Source organism: Bos grunniens, chromosome 13 (genome assembly GCF_055505025.1).
Source record: "Bos grunniens cultivar Pamir isolate PY7600 chromosome 13, Bosgru_T2T1.0, whole genome shotgun sequence".
Classification (NCBI taxonomy): Eukaryota; Metazoa; Chordata; class Mammalia; order Artiodactyla; family Bovidae; genus Bos; species Bos grunniens.
The window spans coordinates 71,227,848-71,254,241 of NC_141177.1; the positions used below are offsets into that span (position 1 = coordinate 71,227,848).

The window sequence follows — 26,394 nt, forward strand, 5'->3', positions numbered from 1 at the left end:
GAAAACATATACTTTCCTTTGGAAGAGAAGGGAAATATACACTATTTTTTAACTTCAATGTAATTTAAAACTGGGTATAAACCGAGAGCAGCAATTCTTTTAGAAGGTGCATTCTGCCTCATACCAGATTGGACCATATATATCATCAAATAATTCTAGTATTCATTATAGTTGTGGGAAAGTGCTTTAAAATGATACATGAAAGAAAGCTCCATTAAAATCTCTCTCACTGAGAAGTACATTAGCAGAGTTGCTGTCAGGGTAACAGCCTAGTAGAATGCTCATTTTAACAAAGGCTTACATACTTCCACAGACATATGTATACTAGAGAAAGACATAAAGTCATGTAATTCTACAACTATTTTATTGGACTGAAGCTGAGATTAAAGCGTAGGTATAATGCATCATGATAGATTCTGTAATTAGCACTTGAAAGATCTTTCCACAAAGACATTAGGTGAAAGAGTTGTCAGCTTTAGGTCAGTCTGAGCAGCAGAGTGTTAAACCAGAACACAGAGATCATGACCAATATTCTACTCTGAACGGATTCTTCTTGAAACATAAAATAAAACTAGTAACCCAGAAATGAACTTACTCCTGATGAAAATAAAATAGTAACAGTCTAATGGAATTTAAATGGGGATATTTAGGATGCTCCAGAAGAAAAGTGATGTTATTCCTGGGAGATACCCCATGACAAAAAGATTTTCAAGGCTGAATAAATGTCACAGAATTTAATGTCCCTTTTGAAAATTTCTACCACATATTAAAGATGCTGAGGAATCCTGTAGTAAAGAAATCTGCTTACCTCTGTTCAGTTTTAATTTTCCCAAAGTAACTTAACCGAAGAGCCTCTCTCTCATGTAATAATAAGCAACACTTACTGACCGCATATTAAGTGTCAGGCACTATTGTTTGTGCTTTGCATGAATTATCTTATTTAATCCTCAAAACAACTCGGTGAAGGAGGTATTGTGATTACCCTCATTTTACAGACAAGCAAACTAAGGCAGAAAAAAGCTTAAACACCTTCCCCCAAGTCACACGGCTAATAACGTGGCAGAGCTGGGTTTGAACCTGGGATAGTCTATTGTTTAATCAGTAGGCAACACTGTTTCCATGTAAAAATACCCCTTAGAACCAGGGAACTGATGCTCCCTGGAATTCTTGTTGGCAAAGGCTGACACACAACAATTTATATCTATGTAAATAGGAAAATGTATATATATTGCATAGAAAAAAAGTGTGAGGAAACAGACAAAAATCGTAACAGTTACTCAGTGTTTTGTTGTAGGATTGTGGAAGGTTTCTTTTTTCTATTAAAAAACTTTTTAACTGTCTAACCTCCCTTCAAAAAACTGCTAGTGAATGCTTACTACATGTGAGGTGCAATGCCTAATGGCTTACATGGATAAAATCATGAAATCATCATCTCTTTGAAATGGGTATTATTATCTCCATTTCAAAGATGAGGAAACAGAGGCTTAGTTGTCAGCAGTTCTCAAGGCATGGGCCATGCAAACTATTTTCTTAATGATACTAAAACATTACTGGCCTCTTTCCCTGCGCTGACTTTGGCACTGGGAGCAGAAAAACCTTAGTTCATGGCTCCCCATAAAAGCTGAAGCTCCTGGCACCTCGGCACAAACGAAGGCAGGAGAAGCACCGTGCGGCAGTCACTGTTCTTTGATCACAGCTTAAAACAGAGGTCACTGCACTTAGCAATGCCCTTAATGAAGCAGTGGAAACTATTAATTTCACTCCATCTCAATCCTGAAGACACATCTTATTAATACTCTGGGTCATGCGGTAGCACACACAGAGCACAGTGCCAGCCTCAAGTAAGAGCATTTATGAAACTGAACTGCGATCTGAACCAACTGTTTTTGTCAAGGACACTAATCTGAAAAAAATCAATGACTAACAAACCGTGGTTGTTGAGACTTGTTTAGCAGACAGATGCTCAAAAATCAATGAAGTAAAAAATATAAATAAATAAATAAATGAAGTAAGCCTGTTACTCTAAGGAAAATTTGTTGTCGTTGTTTAGCCTCTAAGGCATGTCCAACTTGTTTGTGACCCCATGGACTGTAACCCACCAGGCTCCTCTTTCCAAGGGATTTCCCAAGCAAGAATATTGGAGTGGGTTACCGTTTCCTTCTCCAAGGGATTTTCCCAATCCAGGGAACAAACTCGAGTCCCTGGCACTGGCAGGCAGGTTCTTTACCAAGGAACCACCTGGGAAGCCCTTAAGGAAAACACCTGATAGCATTGTTGCCACTGGTAACTTTTGCCCTTTCAAGCAAAAGTTAGAATTTTGGAAAACTTCAACTACTAGGAACTTCACAACTGAACAATGTTTAAAGATTTTTCTGATGAGATTAGTAGGAATATTAATAGATGTATGCATTAAAAAAAAAACTGATTTAAACAGCCCAAACTCAATCCCGGGCAAAAAGATTTAGGAGGGAGATCTGCTAGATGCTTTAGGACAAGGACGAGCTACTGTTCACGAACACTTTTCAAAACAAAACTTCTCTCCTTCTGAGCAGGAAGACAGATGGATACCAAGCCTGGAGTGACTGCATTAATCCTGACCCCAAAGGGAAGCCACAGTCAGCAGAAAGCTGGCACCACAGCAGGCAGAGGAGGGAGATGGAAAGACACAAAATCACCAGCAGCAATGTAACTAAGCAGCCGAATTCCGTCACCCCTGAAAGCCTGCCGACCTCTGCGCTGTCCACTGCGTCCTCTCAATTCCTGCAACCAGTCTAAACTGGGCATTCTGTGACAGCACAGAGACTCCTAATTTAAGGCATTCCACTCAGGAGCTTCCCTGATAACTCAGCTGGCAAAAAATCTGCTTACAATGCAGGAGACCCCGGTTCAATTCCTGGTTTGGGAAGATCCGCTGGCGAGTGGATAGGATACCCACTCTGGTATTCTTGGGCTTCCCTGTGGTTCAGCTGGTAAAGAATTTGCCTGCAATGCAGGAGACCTGGCTTTGATCCCTGGATTGAGAAGATCCCATGGGGAAGGGAAAGGCTACCCACTCCAGTATTCTGGCCTGGAGAATTCCATTGATTGTATAGTCCATGGGGTTGCAAAGAGTCGGACACGACTGAGCGACTTTCACTTCACTCACTCAAATTAAAATTAAAAAAAATTTTTTAAGAATATGCATGTTATATTCTTATCATGAGAGAGGAAATTTTACTGGGAAAATCCACTTTATAAGGAAGTAATATTTTAATTACCTTTTCAGTGTTCTTGTATTTTTCCCATCCTTTTAGCATTTTCAACCATTTAGTAGTTCTTTCAATTTCCAGGTGCTTTTGCTAAAAATAAAATTGAAATTTATTGTTATTGTTTGTTTCAGACTTCTTTTACTTAACAAATTACCAAAAAATGTCAAGGAAAATGCTGCTGAAAAAAGAACTACAAAAAAGTTATGTAACATTGGACAGCAAATATCTTAACTTTTTAAAAAATAGTTGGACACTTGATTACTGCTGTATCAAGAGTATGCTCTTGCTTAAGTTAAAATACACAGGAGAGACAGGTAAAGAGAGAGGAGTCACTCAGATTTTCTAACATTTCAAATTAATCTAACTCTGGGTATTTTCCCTGGAGAAGGGCAGGGCAACCCACTCCAGTATTCTTGCCTGGAGAATCCCCATGGATAGAGGAGCCTGGCGGGCTACAGTCCATGGGGTCGCAAAGAATCGGACATGACTGAGTGACTAAGCACTTGGTATTTTACAAAGTTAGGCCGAAAGGAAATTTTAAAATATTTTGAAATATCTTTATGAAGCAACAAAAAACACAACTTCAAAATTCCATTCTCTTCTTTAACATTTTATTGAATTGTGGCATTTTAATTCCTTCCGTGACAAAGGTGGTTTTTATAAAGGAGAACTGGATATTATTGGGAGATCATTACATAACTAGCATTATGCTAGTGAAAACTGTACAAAGTAAGTAACTGTTGCTGCCCTTGGGAAAGTTCACCATCTGCTCAAGGGCCCCTGACACGGAACATGCAGTGCTGGGCCTAGAGGCAGAGAGCGCGACTCAAATCCTATGGAGGTAGCAATGCCACCCACCCAGGACGGCAGAGAAGGCACCCTGAGTGCAGAGCTGGAAGACTGTTCGGGTTTTTATCCAGTGCAAAATTCCGAGAAGCGCGGGCAGATATACTTCTCAGACAATGCAGCACTACAGGGGCTAAAAAAGGACGCTTCCAGAGCTGAGGCTGAACACACGATCGGTCGTCTCCACTGTCACTAAACTAAGATTCTGGGCAAAGCTGGGAATGGGGTGGAGAGGGTTAAGGGAAGAGGGGAGATGGAAGAGAAAAAGCTTCTCCCTCACTCTGGTTTCCAGGAGAAGGGATTTTTTTCCTAAGTCCTCCAGCCTGCCCTCCAATCTCTTATTAACTCTCATGGTGGTAGAGTGACTTACCTGATTGGTACATTCAGAAAAAAAGACCTGGGTGTACAGCCCTCCATTCCTTCCCTTTGCAGGCCCAGCCTACACTCAGAAAGCACATGTGGGTGGGCCGAGCGGGGAAGCGAGTCTCTCTCCAGGGCCACCCCCCCACCTCCGCTGCTGCGCACCTGATCTCCTTCCCCCAGCGGCACCTCCCTGCACGAAGGCCAAGGTGCCTGTGGCCTCTGACTGCCTGGAAAAGAGCCGCAGGGTCCACACCTAGTGATCACGCTTTTGTGAGAACAAAACAACAGAATTCCTAGGAGCAAGCGAGCTGCTGCTGTTCTGTTAATTCTCCTCAGCAGCAGGTTCTTCCCCGAAGGCCTCTGTAAGTGTTTTAAGTGCATCTAAAGAGTGAAGGAAACAGAAGACCACACGGGAAAGAACAGTTCCGAAGGGACATTTTATGCTCAAAAACGTATGCTCGCTACACCCCTATGAGGTAGGCATAATCCTCCTCACTTCACAAATAAGGAGACAGAGGCCCAAAGGAGCCAACGGACTTCTCCACGTTCCCCTCTGGTCAGCTCAAAGCCAGGCTGTCTGGCCCCAGGACCCGCGTGCTGGGCCGTCACGTGCTAGGCCCTTGCCTCTACCCAGTCCTGGCTCTCCTTGGGGGAATCTCAGCTCTTGGGCGAATCCAGCCCCAAATAGGCAGATGGCACAGGCCCACCATCGATATTTTTAGATGCAAGAGAACCGTAAAATCCCAAAGAAAATCCTCAATATGGAAAAGATTCTCACCAATCAGAATACTTTGACGCAATTTTTTTGGGGGGTGGGGGGATTATATCCTTAAAACTTTTTAATTACTTCTTTACTCTTCTAAAAATTTTGATGGCTTTTTCATAACCAAAGATGATCACTTGTGAGCAAAAGATACTCTGTTATGATTCTCATTTTTCAAAAGATTAAGCATATTCTTCATTATATTATTAGTGGATAAAATGCTACAGATGGTTCCAGAAATATGTTTAATTTTAAACCTCAGCAGGGCATTGAAATCTAATTAATGTTTCTGCTGAACTTGACTTCAGAGAAGGCCAAGCTGTGAAAAATTAAGATGGATCTAAGGAGCCATTCAGTCACTTTACTGTTCTGCACTTCCTCCCCTGACTTCCTCAAAGCTCAATCCCTTTCTCCACCAACAAGAAAGCACCAAATAATTCAAGCCAACCCAAGAGCATAATAACATATAGTTTGCCAGGAAAAACCCTGCTGAGATCTAGCAGGTCTCCTGCTATCTTTCCTTTTTATGACTATTAAATTGTCAATAACTCACTTTAAGGAACAGCTATCCGTTTTTTAAAAAGGCACATTTTTGTATTCTAATGCTCATCATATATACAGAGAGATTATTTTAAATGCTTCACACTCTTACATGCAAGCATAAAACACACATGCACAATTTAAAGAACTATTAAGTATGCTTTTCTTTCCCCTACAGCAAAAAAGGAAAAATTTTGGGTAAAGCTCCCAGGCTGTAAAATTTTAAAATTATACACCAGTATAAAATTATACATTGGTATTCCATCGGGCTTAAGTGTTAACTCTGTAACACTGTCAGATCAACTATACCAGATTTGAATGCACTCATGAATCTGTAATAAGCGGATAAAATATACTTTATCAGCAAAGATGCTACAGCTTATCAACTCCAGAACACGTGTGACAAGTATGAACTTAAATGCTCTAGAAAAACAGGCTTGCCGTGGACTCACTGACACCAAGACGCTAGAACAAGAGCAGCAAGGTAGAACCGCACCTTGAGGTTCAGCAGACAGGTCAAACTCCACACAGCCAAAGCGAAAGTGAAAGTGAAGTCGCTCAGTCGTGTCCAACTCTTGGCGACCCCATGGACTGTAGCCTACCAGGCACCTCCGCCCATGGGATTCTCCAGGCAAGAGTACTGGAGTGGGGTGCCATTTCCTTCTCCAGGGGATCTTTCCAACCCAGGGATCAAACCCACGTCTCCCTCATTCCAGGCAGACACTTTAACTGCTGAGCCACCAGGGAAGCTAAAAAAGGACACACACATCCAAAAGGACTTCCCTAAACACGGTGCTGCTGCCCTTCCCTTCCCTGCTGTGAATGAACAGCACCACCAGCCACTGGGTCAGCCTAAAAGCTTAGCTTTTCAGTCTTCCGTTTATCTTCCTTCTAGACCCAAACTGCACTTTGCTGGTCCCGCCCATGTCTCCGGCTTCCATCACGTCCTCTGCCTGTTCTGGGGGGTGGGAGTGGGGCAATGCTTATCCCTAGACAAGGGCAAGAACTCACAGGCAGCCCTGAGTGGCCTCAAGCCAGCCTCCACACTGCTGTGACCTTTTATGTGAGTCCCAGTTTAAAAAATCCTTCAACGACTACCCATTATCTACAAATAAAGTTCAAATGTCTACACAGATGGCTCTAACACAGGATGACACAAACTCACCTTCTAGTTCGCTGCTATTTTGATGACCTGGTCGTCATTCCCAACACACAATGTATTTTCATGCCTCTGCTAGCAATCTATACAAAACTGCTATTAAATAACTCTGTTGACTTTATACACAGACATCTTACTTTCTCTAATTTTTACTGAAACATTTCAAACCTGCAGAAAGTTGGAAGCCCAATGCACCATATACTTATATATGCTTCAGCAAAATCCATCAATTACTAACATTTTGCCAGATTTAATCTATTTATATTGGGGTATTTTTTTTTCGGGGGGGGGGGGAGCTAATCTATTAGAAAATCACAGACATCATGAACACTCCAAATATTTACCTAAGAATAAGACACATTATCCTACATAATCATAGCACCACTATCACACTCCTTCAAGAAATTTAAAATTGGTTCATTATTTGATAATAAACCATCCATATATCAAACTCCCCACTAGTCTCAAAAGTGTCTGTACAGCTGTTTTTCTTTAGGTGGGTGGAGAGAAGACATCTCTTTAGTTCCCTTTACTCTAGAACAGTCTCCTGGCCTTTGTCTTTCATGATGTTGATTCTTGAAGGGTATAGTCTGTACTATCTGACTTTGTCTAATTGTTTCCCTGAGATTTTGGTAGGAATACTACATAACAGATTTTGTGTCCTTATGGCATCCATTGGCAGCTCGTGCTGATCTGTACCATTATCTGTGATGTAACTTTTGATGCCTCGGTTAAGTGGTATTTGCCCAACTTCTCTGTTAACAGAGACATCCCCTTTTGTAACTAATATGTAATCTGGCTGGTGCACTTTAAGACAATGTGGACATCCTGCTCCTTAACAACTCTACTCAGTGGTCTTCTCATCCACTGTAATTTCTACCTGAATCAATTCTGATTCTGATGGTGGTAAAATGGTTTTTTACCTTTTTCATGTGTGTATGGTAAATTTTTTTTTTTTACCATTTTAGTGGGTTTTTTTCCCCTCTCATTCTTTCTATATTACCATCTGATATTTTCTATTAAAATGTTTTCCCTCCTGCGTCCCTCCCAATTTTTAATATCACTATGGTGTAAAGATAATCTAGCCAAGGCTATGGTTTTTCCAGAAGTCATGTGTGGATTTGGGAGTTGGACTATAAAGAAAGCCGAGTGCCACAGAATTGATGCTAATGAACTGTGGTGGTAGAGAAGACTCCTGAGAGTCCCTTGGACTGCAAGGAGATCCAACCAGTTCATCCTAAAGGAAATCAGTCCTGAATATTCATTGCAAGGACTGATGTTGAAGCTGAAATTCCAATATTCTGGACAACTGATGTGAAGAACTGACTCATCTGAAAAGACCCTGACATGGGAAAGATTGAAGGCAGGAGGAGAAGGGGACAACAGAGGATGAAATAGTTGGATGGCATCACTGACTCAATGGACACAAGTTTGAGCAAACTCTGGGAGTTGGTGAAGGACAGGGAGGCCTGGTGTGCTGCAGTCCGTGGGGTCACAAAGTGTCAGACACAACTAAGCAACTGAACTGAACTGATGGTGTAAAGAACTATTTTATTCATTCGCTGTGTTATAATCCATTATTATCATCATTATTCCTTTTGAGGCTCGAGTCGTCCCAAATTTGGTTGGACTGCCTCTTACCTGGTTGTAGATTTCCACTCTTCAAGTGGATCCTTTAAACATGCCCGATCTGGCACAAACTGATTCAGGTTCACTTTATACTTTTTCTAGGGTCTATACCCTAGACCTAGATCATCCATTTCTTTAAAGAAACAGGGGTACTTTTTCAGGGGGAATGGCTACTAGATGTGCTCATCATTGCAGTTTTTAAAATCACACAGGAGACCCCAGCACAAGAAAATTCTACTCCCCTGAGAATGTTAGGACAACACATATCAAAAGGAAAAACTTCCATTTGAAGCTTGCAGTTTAATACCTGATCATCTTAAATTGGCATCCCCTCTGAATCAAGACTGGCCCCTCACACTGGGGAAAGCAGGGTTTAAGGATTAAAAATGGGACCAATATCTTCTTTGTTGCCTCAATCTCTAGTGATCTGAGACTATACTTTAAGCCCATGCAGGACCAGTTGAACAGGAAGTACTTAACAACTGCTGCATCACCCACCCAGTATGGAGTAACCCTGTATTGGGTCCAACACTCCTCGTGCCCCTAACATGATCAATAACCAAGACAGTAAAGGCTAACCACACACACAATGCACGGATGAATATTAAACAGTCTTCTCTTCTACAATAATAAATCTTAGAACTTTACAGAAGTTCAAGTCTTCAGATGTTTTTTGAGTATTAGGATGTATGACTAAAGACAGTTGAGCCATGCCACGCACTCCTCGACCTCACCAGCAGAGGTCAGGAGAGGATAAGGAGTGCAAGAAGTAGCCATGTATTTTGACAGAATGACATTGAAAAGTCATGTATTTCGAGTAAGATTTCACAGCACATAAAATTAAGATATAATTTTAAAAATCTGAATAGGCTCCAATATTCCATTAAGCTATGCAAAATATCACTGCAAAAACGAATAGCTGAATCCAGGAAAATTCATAGTTTTACATATCCTTTCCTCCTTATTAAAAGCATCAATAAGCTCAAAGAAACAATATAATCCATTATTAATAGTGTTCTCTGCAGAGTAAATATAAGTGTGTTTGTTTATTTGTTAATGTGCCTGTTTGGGGGAATCCAAAGCACTCTGCAAATACCAACAACAATCCTCTTATGAAGGCCCGATTTCTACTACCCCTATTTTCAACAGAAAATTGCCTTATGTTAAAACAAACAAAAAACAAAACACCACCACTGCAAAGCTGGAACTAAAAGCCCTGAGACTTTACTGTGTATTAGTGTACAAGTCTTTTCAAATGGCAGGCAGGAAGTTCACATTGCAAGTAGATGCTTTGTGAAGACTAATAAATACTTATAGCTTCCACAAGGCTATCATTTCCACTAATTTATTTAACGCAGCAATATATGCAGAAACTTGTATTAGTTTCCTAGAAATGGCAGATCTTGAACATTTGGTCTACGCAGTCACTGAAGAACACATGGACTAAGATGAAACCAGGAAAATTGGGGGAAATCCGGATAAACTAAAAAGTTTCCAGCCTCAGACTGCTTTTCATGTGTCTAGAGTTCTCATCCCACTTGGAAGAAATCAAAGCTGTGAAATGCGGGTCACACAATGTGAGCTCAGTTTATGGATGAGGGTAGAACGGAATCTCAGTCAGCAGCCTCAGAACTCCCTCTCCCAGTGACACATTGACAGGGAATATAAAACTATCTTGTGTTAAACTGTGAAGGTATGCATATCATTTCTTAGTGGTTTCCTAGTATATTAAACTCTTTAAACAATCCATTAATTGTAACTTGAATTCCAATGGGTAAAGAGGTCTTTTAGGTACAGGCAAGTCTCTTTAAAAAATTTAAAAACAACTTCCCTCAAGCATGTATCCTCTAAAATGTTTTATCTCTTATTTCTTCTTTACTTTACGTCACATTTTTTGAATCATCTATACTACTGATTCCCATACGTCTGAATTTTTTGGACCAGGAAATCATTTTGAAAGGTGAGGAGAAGAGGCACTGGAGAGAAAAGTCAGTATTGTAATAGGTTGCCAGATTTTTATTCTCCCAAATATGGACATATTTTGTTGAAAGATACCTTCCAACTCTTTTCTAATTTCTCAAATAAAGCACACTGTCACATTTGAAAGGACAAGCTCTGCCAGCCTTTAACTCTGCGTTTCATGACAGAACACATCCTTATGTTCACCTGGTCATTCACTCAGCCGCCATTTATTCAGCACACACTACGTGCCCTGCTCTGGGTTCTGTGGCTGCAACAGTGAACAAAGCAGAAGGAACGCCCTTCAGAGAGATTATATCCTAGTGTGGAAACAGACAAAATACAGAGGTAAGTGAAATGCTGAGTAACTTGGACAGTGTTAGTGCTAAGAAAGAAATAAAGGTGGAGAGGGTAGCTAGCTTGTGTGGGGGAGGAGCTCCCAGTCTTACAGTTCTTGTTGAGGGCCCTGGCCTGCGGGAGAGGAGGGGAGAGACAGAAACCAGTCATGCGTAGCTCTGAGGCTGTTCTGTGGCCCTTCCCTTTTACTGTGGATAAGATGGGGGGTCGGCATCACGTTCCCCTCAGGAGTGACATGATCCCTCTTACTCTTCCAGTGAGCAGACAGCCTGTGGGGAAAAGGGGCGGCGCACTGGCAGAAGCAGGGAGCTGGAAGCTTCAGAAGAGGCTCCAGTGAACCAGGCGGCACGAGAGATGCTGAGAAGGCGTCAGACTGAATTCTTGGCTAGCAGAGCCAAGAGAGGAGGTGTGGAGTGAAAGCGGACATCAAAGACAACTGAGGAGATTTTAGACAGCACATTGGATGGGTGGAGCTGCCACTGGCTGAGACAGGAAGCTTGCTCACAGATGTACTTGAAGAGAGAGAGTTCCAGGCCTGAGCCCCGGAGCACAGTAGAAAGAATAAAGATGAAGATGAGAAGGAACAAGCAGACAAACCAAGAAAGAGCAGCCAGTGAGGAAAGAAGAAGGGGTTCTGAAGGACAAGACAATACAAGCTTACCTCAAGAAACAAGAGAAAAATCAAATAAATAACCTAACTTTATACCTAAAGCAACTACAAAAAGAAGAAATGAAGAACCCCAGGGTTAGTAGAAGAAAAGAAATCATAAAAATTAGGGCAGGAGTAAATGAAAAACAAACAAAGGAGACTATAGTAAAAATCAACAAAGCTAAAAGCTGGTTCTTTGAGAAGATAAATAAAATAGACAAACCATTAGCCAGACTCACCACAAAAAAAGGGAGAAGAATCAAATCAACAAAATTAGAAATAAAAATGGAGAGATCACAACAGACAACACAGAAATACAAAGGATCATAAGAGACTACTATCAGCAACTATATGACAATAAAATGGACAACCTGGAAGAAATGGGCAAATTCTTAGAAAAGTATAACCTTCCAAAACTGAAACAGGAAGAAACAGAAAATCTTAACAGACCCATCACAAGCACAGAAATCGAAACTCTAATCAAAAATCTTCCAACAAACAAAAGCCCAAGACCAGATGGCTTCACAGGTGAATTCTACCAAAAATCTAGAGAAGAGCTAACACTTATCCTACTCAAACTCTTTCAGAAAATTGCAGAGGAAGGTAAACTTCCAAACTCATTCTATGAGGCCACCACCACCCTGATACTAAAACCAGACAAAGATGTCACAAAAAAAGAAAACTACAGGCCAATATCACTGATGAACATAGATGCAAAAATCCTCAACAAAATTCTAGCAAACAGAATCCAACAACATATTTAAAAAGATCATACATCACAACCAAGTGGGCTTTATCCCAGGGATGCAAGGATTCTTCAATACTCACAAATCAATCAATGTGATAAACTACATTAATTGAAAGATAAAAACCATATGATTATCTCAATAGATGCAGAGAAAGCCTTTGACAAAATTCAACATCCGTTTATGATAAAAACCCTCCAAAAAGCAGGCATAGAAGAAATATACCTCAACATAATAAAAGCCATATATGAAAACCCACAGCAAACATTATCGTCAACAGTGAAAAATTGAAAGCATTTCCCTTAAAGTCAGGAACAAGACAAGGGTGCCCACTCTCACCACTACTATTCAATCTAGTTTTGGAAGTTTTAGCCACAGCAATCAGAAGAAAAAGAAAGAAAAGGAATCCAGATTGAAAAAGAAGCAAAACTCTCACTGCAGATGACATGATCCTCTACACAGAAAACCCTAAAGACACCACCAGAAAATTACTAGAGCTAATCAACGAATATAGTAAAGTTGTAGGATATAAAATTAACACACAGAAATCCCTTGCATTCCTATACACTAACAATGAGAAAACAGAAAGAGAAATTAAGGAAACAATTCCATTCACCATTGCAATGAAAAGAATAAAATACTTAGGAATAAATCTTCCTAAAGAAACAAAAGACCTATACATAGAAAACTATATAACATTGATGAAAGAAATCAAAGATGACACAAATAGATGGAGAAATACACCATGTTCATGGATCAGAAGAATCAATATAGTGAAAATGAGTATACTACTCAAAGCAATCTACAGATTCAATGCAATCCCTATCAAGCTACCAATGGTATTTTTCACAGAACTAGAACAAATAATTTCACAATTTGTATGGAAATACAAAAAACCTCAAAAAGCCAAAGCAATCTTGAGAAAGAAGAATGGAACTGGAGGAATCAACCTGCCTGACTTTATACTACAAAGTGACAGTCATCAAGACAGTATGGTACTGGAACAAAAACAGAAAACCCAGAGATAAATCCATGCACCTATGGACACCTTATCTTTGACAAAGGAGGCAAGACTATACAATGGAGAAAGTGAAAACTGAAAGTGAAGTCGCTCAGTCCTGTCCGACTCTTTGCGATCCCATCAGGCTCCTCCGTCCATGGGATTCTCCAGGCAAGAATACTGGAGTGGGTTGCCATTTCCTTCTTCAGGGGATCTTCCCGACCCAGGGATCGAACCCTGGTCTCCCACACTGCAGGCAGATGCTTTAACCTCTGAGCCACCAGGGAAGCCCCCAGTGGAGAAAAGACAATCTCTTTAACAAGTGGTGCTGGGAAAACTGGTCAACCACCTGTAAAAGAATGAAACTAGAACACTTTCTAACACCATACACAAAAATAAACTCAAAATGGATTAAAGATCTAAATGTAAGACCAGAAACTATAAAACTTCTAGAAGAAAACACAGGCAAAACACTCTCTAACATAAATCAGAGCAGGATCCTCTATGACCCACCTCCCAGAGTAATGGAAATAAAAGCAAAAATAAACAAATGGGACTTAATTAAACTTAAAAAGATTTTGCACAACAAAGGAAACTATAAGTAAGGTGAAAAGACAGCCTTCAGAATGGAAGAAAATAAGAGCAAATGAAGCAACTGACAAAGAATTAATCTCAAAAATATACAAGCAGCTCATGCAGCTCAATACCAGAAAAATAAATGACTCAATCAAAAAATGAGCCAAAGAACTAAACAGACATTTCTCCAAAGAAGACATACAGATGGCTAACAAACACATGAAAAGATGCTCAACATCATTATCAGAAAATGCAAATCAAAACCACAATGAGGTACCATCTCACACTGGTCAGAATGGCTGCTATCAAAAAGTCTACAAACAATAAATGCTGGAGAGGGTATGGAGAAGATGGAACCCTCTTACACTGTTGGTGGGAATGCAAACTAGTACAGCCACTATGGAGAACAGTGTGGAGATCCTTAAAAAAGCTGGAAATAGAACTGCCATACAACCCAGCAATCCCACTGCTGGGCATACACATCAAAGAAACCAGAATTGAAAGAGACATGTGTACTTCAATGTTCATTGCAACACTGTTTACAACAGCTAGAACATGGAAGCAACCTAGATGTCCATCGGCAGACAAATGGATAAGAAAGCTGTGGTACATACACACAATGGAATACTACTCAGCCATTAAAAAGAACGCATTTGAATCAATTCTAATGAGGTGGATGAAACTGGAGCCTATTATACAGAGTGAAGTAAGTCAGAAAGAAAAACACCAATACAGTATATTAACAAATATATACAGAATTTAGAAAGATGGTAACGATGACCCTATATGCAAGACAGCAAAAGAGACACAGATATAAAGAACAGACTTTTGGACTCTGTGGGAGAAGGCAAGGGTGGGATGCTTTGAGAGAATAGCATTGAAACATGTATATTACCATGTGTGAAAGAGATCACCAGTCCATGTTCAGTGCATGAAACAGGGCACTCAACACCAGCTGTCCTGGTACACTGGGACAACCCTGAAGGAGGGGATGGAGAGAAAGGTGGGAGCGGGGTTCAAGATGGGGTACACATGTACACCCATGGCTGATTCATGTCAATGTATGGTGAAAATCACTACAATACTGTAAAGTAATTAGCCACCAATTAAAATAAATAATTAATGGAAAAAAAAAAGAGAGAGAGAACATGTGAGAGTGAGAGGTCAACCAACCACATCACAGTGTGGGAGGGAGCTGGGAACTGACGACCTGGGGCGACAGTACAGAGATGAGAAATGAGAAGCACAAGCGAGCACATCAGCTGAGCGAGCGCATCAGCTGAGCGAGGCTGGAGGAGGAGGCACTGGGGGCTTGAGAGGGAAGAGGAAAGGGCACTAAAGTGGGAGCAGAAATTCACCAGGAAGGCATGGCATGGAGTCCAGGCAGCATAAACGTGCAGCTGAGGTTTGAGATCCTGGATGTAAAGTAAAGCCATTCGTCCCAGCTGGGAGTCTTCCCCAGTAGCACAGAGCCACACTGGCGCTGCAGGGGCAGGAAGGTTAGCTCAGAAGAAGCAGGACAGGGGAGGTCCTGACCTGTGGTGGGAAGAGAGGGTGCTGAAGACCTAACAGTGATGGGATCCAGGCGGTCCAAGGATAAGCCAAGTCAGGGCACTAACACAGAGAGAATGGCCAGAGGGTGGAACCACCCTGTGTGTCCATGTCCAAGTAGAGCGGTATAAGCTCCCCAGGAGCGGAGCTGGTAGATAGCGCTGCACCATCATTTCCCTCTCCAGCAACCCAGGGCCGCAGGGACCAGCCTTCTCCTCCAGCAGCACTGCCCTCCCACGGCATGAATACCAGGCCCTGAAAGCCACGGTTATGTCCCTCAACTGTCTCCCCTGGCCTGCCTCCAGTCACTGCCAAACAGCAAGCATTACAGAAACAGAAACCATGTCATGTTTTCCTGATATTCCAGGCTACTGCCTTGATTCTAGACTCCCGCTTGACACACTGTTGCTAAGCAGTAATACAGCTTTATTAAAAGAAATTCCTTTGCCCAAACATCAAAGTTATGACACAAAGAGAATCAGGCATTCACTGGAGAATTCAACCTCAGGAAACACCTACAGGGTTATCTACATGGCGTATGTAAAATAGCAATTTTATCCAACGTTATACTACAGTATTAATTTTCAGAAGATTTTGATTTTTAGATTCCCTAAAATGCTTTTCAAATTCCAGCACCAATTTTACCTCCATTTTCTGAAAATCAGCCTTGTTTACCCATCAAACATAAACGAACAGACTAGTGTCCCTGATCAACAGTCTCCCTCTCCATTCATGAATCCTTACAGTTCATTTTTTTGGTAGATGAGAAAATGGAGAGATGGAGAGGGGGACTCCATGGGACTCCGAACGATCAGTCTCTAAGTGTCAACACACCCAGCTGTGGAGCCAAGCCCCAGCCAAGTGCGATGAGAAAGGGGAACCACTCAGTTACCAAAGCCCGACAGGTTTACTATATATAAGACTTAAGTCTTTAAAATGCAAACGTACTTATTTGACTACAGCAACTCTTTTTGCAGTCATCTGCAGGAGATGCAGAGGAAACCTCGTGACACAGTTGTGTTGCAAAGAGCGGCTGGTCTGGACCAGAGCTGCAGGAGCCACGTGGTGCCAGAGAGGTGCCCAGACAACGTTACAGCGTGGGGGCCTGGGCTCCTGAGCACATGCTCTCACCAGGCCCACGTCCTGAGGCGGCCTTGACGGAGAACCACCACCCACGTGCAGGCTCTGCCAACGGCCACCCTCCTTTTCCCAAGTACCTACAGAAGTTCCATAAAATCTAAAGTTGTTTCACCATTAATTTAACTATTTTCTTACAGTGATATTTGGAGGGTCACATTTTAATGCTGACAGCAGCACTGACAGGTAATAAATGCACCCTCAATCACAAAAGTGGCAACTTTTCTTTCTCTGAGGAATGTAATTCCTCGGTAATGAAAAATGAACACAGAACTGGACTTACCCGTTCCATAGCTGCATTGTGATATGGGAGCTCCTCCTCACTGCAAAGGAAAAACAGTGGGTGTGAAACAGTTGAAATCAGGGCAAATTTTTTTTTAAAAATTATAAATCTGTAGGTACACATGATGTCCAACCATCGACCTGTCATCACAAGAGTTATGTAAGCTTCCATTCCACCACATTCAACATGAAACAATGAGCTATTCTGTAAACAGGTTTCCCAGGTGGCTCAGTGTTAAAGAATCTGCTTGCCAGTGGAGACACAGGTTTGATCCCTGGGTCAGGAAGATCCCCTAGAGAAGGGAATGGCAACCCCACTCCAGTATTTTTGCCTGGAGAGTCCCAAGGACAGAGGAGCCTGGAGTGCTACAGTCGATGGGGTCGCAAGAGTCGCACATGACTGAGAGACTTAAATAACAACATTCTGAAACCACATCTCCTGTCTTCAAATCTCTAGGCCCACTCTGCCCAATCTCGTCATCTTTAGCCACAGGTGGCTGTTTAATTTTAAATGTCAAATAAAATGAAGTCAAATGAAAAGTTCAGTCATCAGCCTCACAAGCCATAACTCAGCTACCACACTGAACAGTATGGATACAGTGAGAACACTTCCACAAACGCTGCAGAAAGTTCCACTGGACAAGACTGCTCTAGTCCAGGGGTCAAAAACCCTTTCCTGCAAAGGTAAATACTGAAACAGCAAATATTTTAGGCTTTGTGGACCATACAGTCTTTTTCGTAATTACTCAACTCTGATGTCATACTGTGAAAGCAGATGCTGACAGCATGTAAACCAGGTGTGGGTTAGATCCCATAAAACGTTTACAAAAACAGGTAGAGAGCTGGATTTGGCCCACAGGCCATCATTTGCCAACCTCTACCCAAGACCATCACCTCCACTCTCTGTCTCAAACTGTAGCCCGTAACAAATGAGTGTTCAAAACAATTAGTATAAGGAAATAAAACTGCCTCCCATAGATTTAAGAATTAAAAAGAAAACTTAAAACTTTTACTCTGTAAACAGGCAAAGCCTCGTTTGTCAAAACTTCAAAAAGAATAACTTTTTAATGTACAATGAAAGATCAAATCCATTTCTCTGATACAGTAATTTTGTGACATCACCTTCAATATCAAACATTCAGAGACTCGTATTAACTGTCAGTAATGTAAAAACAACTATTTGTACTATCTATAAACAGTGTTACGTGCTTTGAGTTGTTCTATCAGTGGTACTGATGTTTTGACAAATGAGTGGAAGTCACTCAGTCACGTCCGACTCTTTGTGACCCCATGGACTGTAGCCTGCCAGGCTCCTCTGTCTATAGAATTCTCCAGGCCAGAATACTGGTGTGGGTAGCCGTTCCCTTCTCCAGGGGATCTTCCCAACACAGGGATCAAACCCAGGTCTCCTGCATTGCAGGCAGATTCTTTACCATCTGAGCCACCAGTGAAGTCTGGTTTTGACAAGATCTATACATATTTTTGCCTTTCTCTTCATACCAGATAATAACACTTTTAAGAACACAGCACATTAGTATACAAGAGTCCAATGTTTTCAAAAGCATTCTTTTGCTACTCTGAAGAGTTCTTAGATACAGCATAAAGCTACAGCAACAAAACTGACCACAAAATGTTAAGAGCTGAAGAGATCTCAGAAAGCTAGTACAACCCCTCATTTCACAGATAAGAAAACTAACATTTTCACTCAGTCACCATCACTTACCCTAATACAGAGATGCTTAGTATTATCTAACCCAGTGGGTTCAAACTTAGATTTGTATCTATATTCAAATTGCGCAAGAGTGTATGAAAAACAGGCTAAGAAATCAATTCTCAAGAAAAGAAATTTTGAAGATAAATATAAGTTGCTTTTTTATAAGTGGCTACTCATCTTTTCCTTTTGAAAATAGCTTTTGTTATGCTCTTAGTCTAACTTTCCCTGCTAATTTGTGATCTGATTACTGGGGTCAGTGCTGTATGAATGGCACACATCCATTCTTCACTGACTAGCAGAAGGCGGCCTGTGGACATCACTGGAACATACTTGCCAAGTGATGGGGTCAGCAGGGACATCTTGAAAGAATAAGGACATCTGGCAAGCTCTGGGTGCACCCAGACTGGGATCTCTTGGGTGAGTGGGCTGCCCTGGGCAAGAGCAACCTTCTGTGTGGCTGACTTGAGCATATCCTAACAGTGAACATTCCTAACTGCAAATGAAGTGCCATGTCTGGCTGCCACCACAGGTCAAGTTCTTCAGGGTCCTCCCAATCACCAGACAAGACTAACAGGCCTAACTGTGCCTGCTGTCAACACTGAACCAGAACCAAGCATTGCATGTGTCTATGGAAAGATGGGAACCATCTGCTCAGGCTACGTGGTCTGCATCAGGCAGAGCCTAAAGAATGAATCCACCTCTGGCAACCACCAATATGTTCTCTGTATGGATGAGTTTGGGTTTTTCTGTTTTTAGATTTCACATACAAGTGAGCATTTGTCTTTCTCTGACTTATTTCATGTAGTAGAGTTCCATCAGGGTTTATCTCTGTTGTTGCTAGAATTTGTTGTGGTAGAATTTCCTTCTTTTATGGGTGAATAATATTCCACTGTGGATAAACATCACATTTCCATTTATCAGTTGATGGACATTTAGGTTCTTTCTGTGTCTTGGCTACTGAGAATAATGCTGCAATGAACACAGTGGATGCAGATATATTTCTGAGTTAGTGTTTTCATTTCTTTCAGATACATATTCAAAAGTTAAAGTTGCTGGATCATATGGCAGTACTATTTTCAATTTTTTTGAGAAACCTCCGTACTATTTTTCATAGCAACCGTATCGATTTCCACCAATAGTGGGCAAGGGTTCTCTTTTCCCCACATCTTTGGCAAAACTTACTTCTTGTCTCTTTGATGATATCCATTCTAACAGGAGCAATGTGATACTGCCCTGTGATTTGTATTCTGCATATAAGTTCAATAAGCAGGGTGACAATATACAGCCTTGACATACTCCTTTTGCTCTTTGGAACCAGTCAGTTGTTCCATGTCCAGTTCTAACTGTTGCTTTCTGACCTGCATATAGGTTTCTCAAGAGCCAGGTCAGGTGGTCTGGTATTCCCATCTCTTTCAGAATTTTCCACAGTTTATTGTGATCCACATAGTCAAAGGCTTTGGCATAGTCAATAAAGCAGAAATAGATGTTTTTCTGGAACTCTCTTGCTTTTTCCAAGATCCAGCAGATGTTGGCAATTTGATCTCTGGTTTCTCTGCCTTTTCTAAAACCAGCTTGAACATCTGGAAGTTCACAGTTCACCTTACCTGGATCTCTTTGTTTTTTCAATCTGTTAGTAAGCTTAAAGGAATTACTAATTAGATTGTATGTACTTGTGGTTTTTCAATAGTTCAGGTTGAGTATTTCTGTAACTATGAAACTCCAGTACTTTGGCCACCTCATGCAAAGAGTTGACTCATTGGAAAAGACTCTGATGCTGGGAGGGATTGGGGGCAGGAGGAGAAGGGGACGACAGAGGATGAGATGGCTGGATGGCATCACTGAATCGATGGACGTGAGTCTGAGTGAACTCCAGGAATTGGTGATGGACAGGGAGGCCTGGCGTGCTGCGATTCATGGGGTCGTGAAGAGTCAGACACAAGTGAGCGACTGAACTGAACTGATGAGATAAAGTTTCATTTGGAAACATAAAAGTTAACTAACTTGTTAAAATCAGTTAGCTCAATATACTGACTAAATTTCACTTCAGATTTTGTAACAAATTTTGTCTTAGATTAACACTAGTCAAAATTAGTCAAAATTATTGGATGGGTAGAAGGAGTTCTCAAGGCCCTGTCATTAAAACAGATACTCTTCAACAAAAACACCATTATTCTGGATTTCAAGTATTTATAGTTATCCCAGGGACAGGGGAGCCTGGTGGGCTGCCGTCTATGGGGTCGCAGAGAGTCAGACACGACTGAAGCAACTTAGCAGCAGCAGCAGCATACTAAACTTCAGACAATGTATGCATGTTTTTAAGAAGTGGTTGAAAATCTGAGGCTTGGTATTATCTTTTTTTGAAAAAGTTTCCTTGTAATTCTTCTATTAATAACTTGTGGCCTAAAAGCATTATCTATCATTATCCAAATACCAAGCATTCTTTGTTGAGCAGTGACTATTTTTGGGAAAAAAAAAAAAGTTGAAAGTTCAAATGCTGAAAGTCCTCTAAGTTCTTAAAAAAGCTGGACTTCTCCACTCTCCAGATGCATCACAGGCACATAGCTGGGGACAGCTTCCCATTTCTGCATGCTAAACAAAGATGACCCTGTTCCACCAGCAAGCCAGGCTGGTTTGCCAACAGTTTTTATATTTATTGTGAAATCTGCTATAAAACCAAGTTAGTCCTGTGCCGTGTTTGTTAATTATGGTCATCCTTCTTCACATATAACAAGTAATTTAACTTACAAAAACTGTCATTATACATGAAGTCAGCAGCCTTCAGAGAAGGCTACAAAGTTACTTTGTACCATTTTATTGATATTGACACTTAAAACCCATGTTTACCATAGAACCAATAAAAAACTACAAAGAATTAAAACAGCAGCAAGAAGCGCTCTTTTGATGGAGGTCTGGGAGGGAGCGAGGTCTAGACGCCTGCGCCAGGTGGCCTTACTCAGTAGCACAGAAAAACCCAGCTTACAGTGACCAGTGACCAGAGGCACCAGCAGCAACCTCGGAACAGCATCTCACTGAAACGAGGCGCTGTACCAAAAATCAATACTTGTGTGAAATTCCATAAGGCACAACATCACACTAAACCCCGTTTCTGTGTTCATCATTTTCCTTCGTAGGGCCTGCTTTAGGTTTGCATCACAGAGTAAATAAAAAATTCAGTGGGCTGGCCGGAAGACTGGTTCGGCCTTGTTTCCAAAGACTGGGTGAGCTCACCACTATCTAAGCGTCCATCTCAGGAGAGGAATCATTTCAAACAGGCCCCCTTCTTAGGCATTCTTCTTTTCCCCTTTAATTTTCCTCCAGGCATTTCAAAAAGCTTCACTGATGTTTCTCTTATTAAAACTACAGAGGAGTAATAGTAACAGGCAGTAGAACGCAGAAGTTCCAAACTCAGGCTCTGCCGTGAGCTGCCAAAGTCAGTTCCTCGGAGCTGACATTTACTGCAAGCAGAACCTGGGCAAGCTGTTTGACCTCTCCGTGCTTCCGTTCATCTTAAGAAAGATAAAAAGAGTACCTATGTCTAACAGGTTTAGAAAGGAATAATCCACGTAAACAGCTTAGAACAGTGCCCAGCACACAGTAAGTGCTCAATAAATATGAGCTAATATTATTAAGGTAAATCACTGGTCTATTTCCCACTACAGACAAATGGACCTGAGCACAGAGGTGAAAACAAATCTGGAATAACTGAGTGTGATTTTTAGATTGCCAAATACAGGTTAGGCTTCTGGGCCAGAACCTAGTAGGTAACTCCCAGGCCCCTTTGTACTGTAAGAGGTTTTCATGTGTCAGTGTTAATTGCTCAGTCATGTTCAACTCTTTGTGACCCCACGGACTGTAGGCTGCCAGTCTCCTCTGTCCATGGAATTCTCCAGGTAAGAATACTGGACTGGGTTGCTGTGGGGAGACAGCAAAGTAGCCAAGATGGCATGTTCAGGCTCTCTCGCCCAACGTTTTGTAAATAATGACTATGTAACAGCTGAGATCACTTATAGCACTGAACATGCACGTCAGGAGGTACTGTATGCATACATGAGCTAGGAAGCAGCAGCATTTAGTGCTGTGTCATGGCTGCATCCGTTGGGTCCGCCATGAGAGGGGAGAATATAGCGTGTCTGCTGCTATGGCTGCTGCATCAGCCAGGAGAGAGGTTGTGTTGTGTTAGGTTATGCTGTCTGTTGCATCAACCATGAGAGGGGAGAATAAATGTGCCTGCAGTTCCTACGGCTCCTCGAGTCTTCTTACAGCCTCTTAGCTCATGCCTTGCCTATCCTGGGTTCAGCGAACAGTATGCACAGTGAGATACAGCAAGATAGTTGCCATCCCTTCTCCAGGCGACCTTCCCGACCCAGGGATCAAACCCAGGTCTCCCGCATTGCAGGCAGTTTCTTCTACCTTCTGAGCTACCAGGGAAGCCCTTTCCATGGTATTTTGTACTGTATTAGACCATTTTTTTTCATAAAAACATCTTTTAGAGTGGTTCACTGCCATCACAAATACTTGGAGAGGCCAAAAATCAGCTGAGTTGTAGCCTACCTTGTGAATCAAAATCTGAGATAGAACCCAGAAATCTATTTAAACAAACAAACATTCTCCAGCTAATTCTAACATGCAGGAAATTTGGGGACCCACTGATCTTATGGTGCCCAATGCTCAAAGTGTCCTTCAAACAGCATTCACACACCTCAGATCCGCACATGAACCCACACAAGGGTAAAAATCACCTGCTGCCTCATTTGTGGCCAAGTCTGCTTTACTTATAAAAAAGTGAAAGTGGGGCTTTCCTTTAAGAATAGTATTTTCATCATAAAGACTGCTCTCGTTGATCTGTTGAAATTCAAAGTCTTCTAATTGCAACTACTCAGGAGAACATTTTGGATATGCTGATATCATTAGGTAGCATAATAACACCTGAGGTTTGTCTAGACCCGTAGGTAGCATTCTGTCATTTTATTTCTTCAAAGCTTCAAGTAGCCCTAAGTATGCAGGCAGTTAATGATTTCTGTTTCACAGATAAGGCGTGAAATGGTTAACTGAGACCAGCAAAGCCAGAAGAACAGCACACATTCTCTAACTCCCAGAACAGTTTCTGTTTGCTTGAGAGACCCTGAGAAAAACATGATACAACAAAATATTTTCTAAATGCAAGAAAACTGAACAGAAAGGAAAAAGAAGGTCTGAGTACTATAAAGTTACTCCTAGGAACCTCCTAAGAAATTTTATTTTTTCTTCAAAATGTAATCATGTGTCATAAAATAAAAATCCCTGGCTTTTTCTTCTTCATAACAAATGAGACTGGGGAAAATGTGAATAAGTGGCAAAGGTAATTAACAAATTGTATGGAACCAAACAAACTATAGAGATGTAGCAGAGTCCCTAGCCTGGCAATCTAAACAAAGCTGGAACCAGAACCCGCAGACTCCTATCAGTGCAGGACAAGGGTCAAAACCACTCTAACTACTTTATAGTGCTCCAGACCTTTCTCAACTCTTTGTACAACAAATTCAGGATAAATGGAATTAATTTTGAGAAGCAATAACACAAATACACTTCCAATCGTAAGGAAGATCAATGGCATTTCATTCCATTGCTCATTTTTAGGCTGCAAAACACTGACGTTCTGACTGCTAATTATTTTTTAAATGCACTTATATAAAATAAAATGCCTTATAATTATTTTCGAAATACAAGTTGTTATTGATTTCCATTTAATTCTGCTAAATTATTAATACAACTCATTTATTCCACTTAATGTTCTTCTTAAAACACAATGAATATTAAAGATTATATTCTTAGCTATAGTTCAATTTCAATCATTGAGGGTAAAAAATGCCAGGAACTTAAAAAAAAAAAAAAAGAAGAAAAGCAGGCTGCAGGACTAATCCTGGAGTCTTAATCACAGCAATGCTATTAAAAACAAAGAAAATCAATGCAATAGGTGACCATAGAAACATAATTTTAAAAGTCAGCTTTCAAACTATGCAACTTACTGTAAGAAGCCAAATCTATCCGTGACTTTGTAAACAAGGTAATCAGCATCTTCCCAAGGTTCAATCTCTGCACCTTCTCGTCCCTATAGAAGGGGACAAAGAAAAGTGTTACTGGGAATATATAAAACTGAATAATTTCTTTAAAAGACCAAAAAACAAGGGTTAGAAAAAACTATGTCTCGCCTTTTCATCCTAACTTCTCAGAAAAGCGGACCACCTACTTTGCCTCTCTTCTTCCCCACTTCCCTCCTCCACTGGCCCTAATACTATCCTTCCCAAGGTCAAAACGGCCTCCCTCCATCAGATCCATGGACACTGCAGCCTCCTCATCGAGTGAACTGTTCGGGTGCACTCATCAGTGCTGCTCACGCAACCTCACGACACCACCATGTCCTGGTTCTCCCGTCCACGCCCTACTATTCCGCGCTGGCTTCCTCGTGGGTCCTTCCTGAGTGCCGGTGGGCCCAGCGCTCTGTCCTCAGCCCACTGCCCATCACAATCCCCTCTTGAGCTGTGAACACCAGCACTGATGAGAGCAGGAGCCCCAGAAGGGTCTATTCCATCCCTCACACTTCACACTCTGTACCTGACCGTCTCATGGAACCTCCACCTGAGGGTATTTACAACAGCCAGTCAGCTCACTCGCTCTACTCCACAAACGTGAGAACCTTGTGGGCAAAGCATCCCTGTAACTCTTATTTGTACAGTGATTCCCCAAGGCCTAGCATGATATCTGACCTGGTCACTTAGTGTTAACTGTAGGAAAAAAATGCACACAAGCATGAATGAATGATGGTTCTATTCATTTTAAATTAGTTAAGTAGTTAAATAAATTAATTAGGTTTCTTGCAGAGTATGCTAAAACCTAGTCATAATAATAGGAAACTGTGTCTGATGTTTCAAACAAGCAACTTAAAAACAAACTCTGGGAACAGATTGTTAAGTTGAGCCCTGCCTGCATGTTCCTGTAGGGCACAGTCCAGATGGCCTTCTATAATTTCATGTTCCTGTTATTCTCACAAATCATCAAAAACAACAGACACAAAACTACATGCAACCAATATAAATATAAAACATGACATTTATAGATCACAGCTACAACTCATTATAGATCTCAAGAGATAAAAGGTACTAATAAGGACATATGTAAACTGTCAACAACTGTGATATTCTGGGGCATCAAAAACCAGATTCCACAACTAACTTGAGGATAAAAAGCTAGAGATTATACTTCATGTACCAATTCAAATTTCAGATCCATGTTTTCTATTTTCAATATCACATATCAATTAAATAAAATAGGTATTTAACTCTATATACTAATGTAATCAAAACATTTATTGAATACCTACTATGAGCCAGAACTGTTGTAGGTATTTAGGATACAAAAGCAAATCAAACAAGAGAAATTCTTACCCTCAGAGAGTTCACATTCTAGGAAGGCGAGCAGGCAACAAAATGTAATAAAAAGTATGCTGACATTTTAAAAGCTATGGTGAAAAATAAAGAAGAGAAAGGGGACAGAGAGAGCCAGAGGATGGAGGGGGATATTCAACAGTGTGGTCAGAGAAGAGTTCACTAAGAGGCAGCATCGGGGCAAAGAGAAAGAGGAGGCGAAAGGGCACGAGGGTATCCAGCACACAAGTGCTCCAGGCAGAAGAAACAGCCTGTGCGAAGGCCCTGAGACAGGAGCAAGTCTGGAAGAATAACAGGTGACCAGCGTGGCTGGAGAAGAGGGACGGAGGGGGAGAAACTACGGAGGCAAAGCCAGAGAAATCAGATGACTTCAACAGTCATGGGAAATAATCAAACTGCCACTGTAATTTAAGCCCTCCGAAAAGCAAATCCTCTTCTATTTATATTTTTGAAA

At 41.2% G+C, this 26,394-nt stretch overlaps 1 protein-coding gene across 10 annotated transcripts in view; it reads right to left on the minus strand.

Annotated features, from left to right (window-relative positions):
* The window catches only part of USP6NL (USP6 N-terminal like), a 205,936-nt gene that overhangs the window by 26,044 nt on the left and 153,498 nt on the right, over positions 1 to 26,394 (minus strand). For all 10 annotated transcript variants that reach the window (XM_086334906.1, XM_086334907.1, XM_086334899.1 and 7 more), the window contains 3 exons: positions 24,525 to 24,607; positions 16,807 to 16,846; positions 3,258 to 3,338 (listed from right to left, as the gene is read on the minus strand). In XM_086334906.1, the coding sequence (XP_086191032.1) occupies positions 3,258 to 3,338; positions 16,807 to 16,846; positions 24,525 to 24,607 (204 nt within the window). The remainder of the gene's footprint in view (positions 1 to 3,257; positions 3,339 to 16,806; positions 16,847 to 24,524; positions 24,608 to 26,394) is intronic.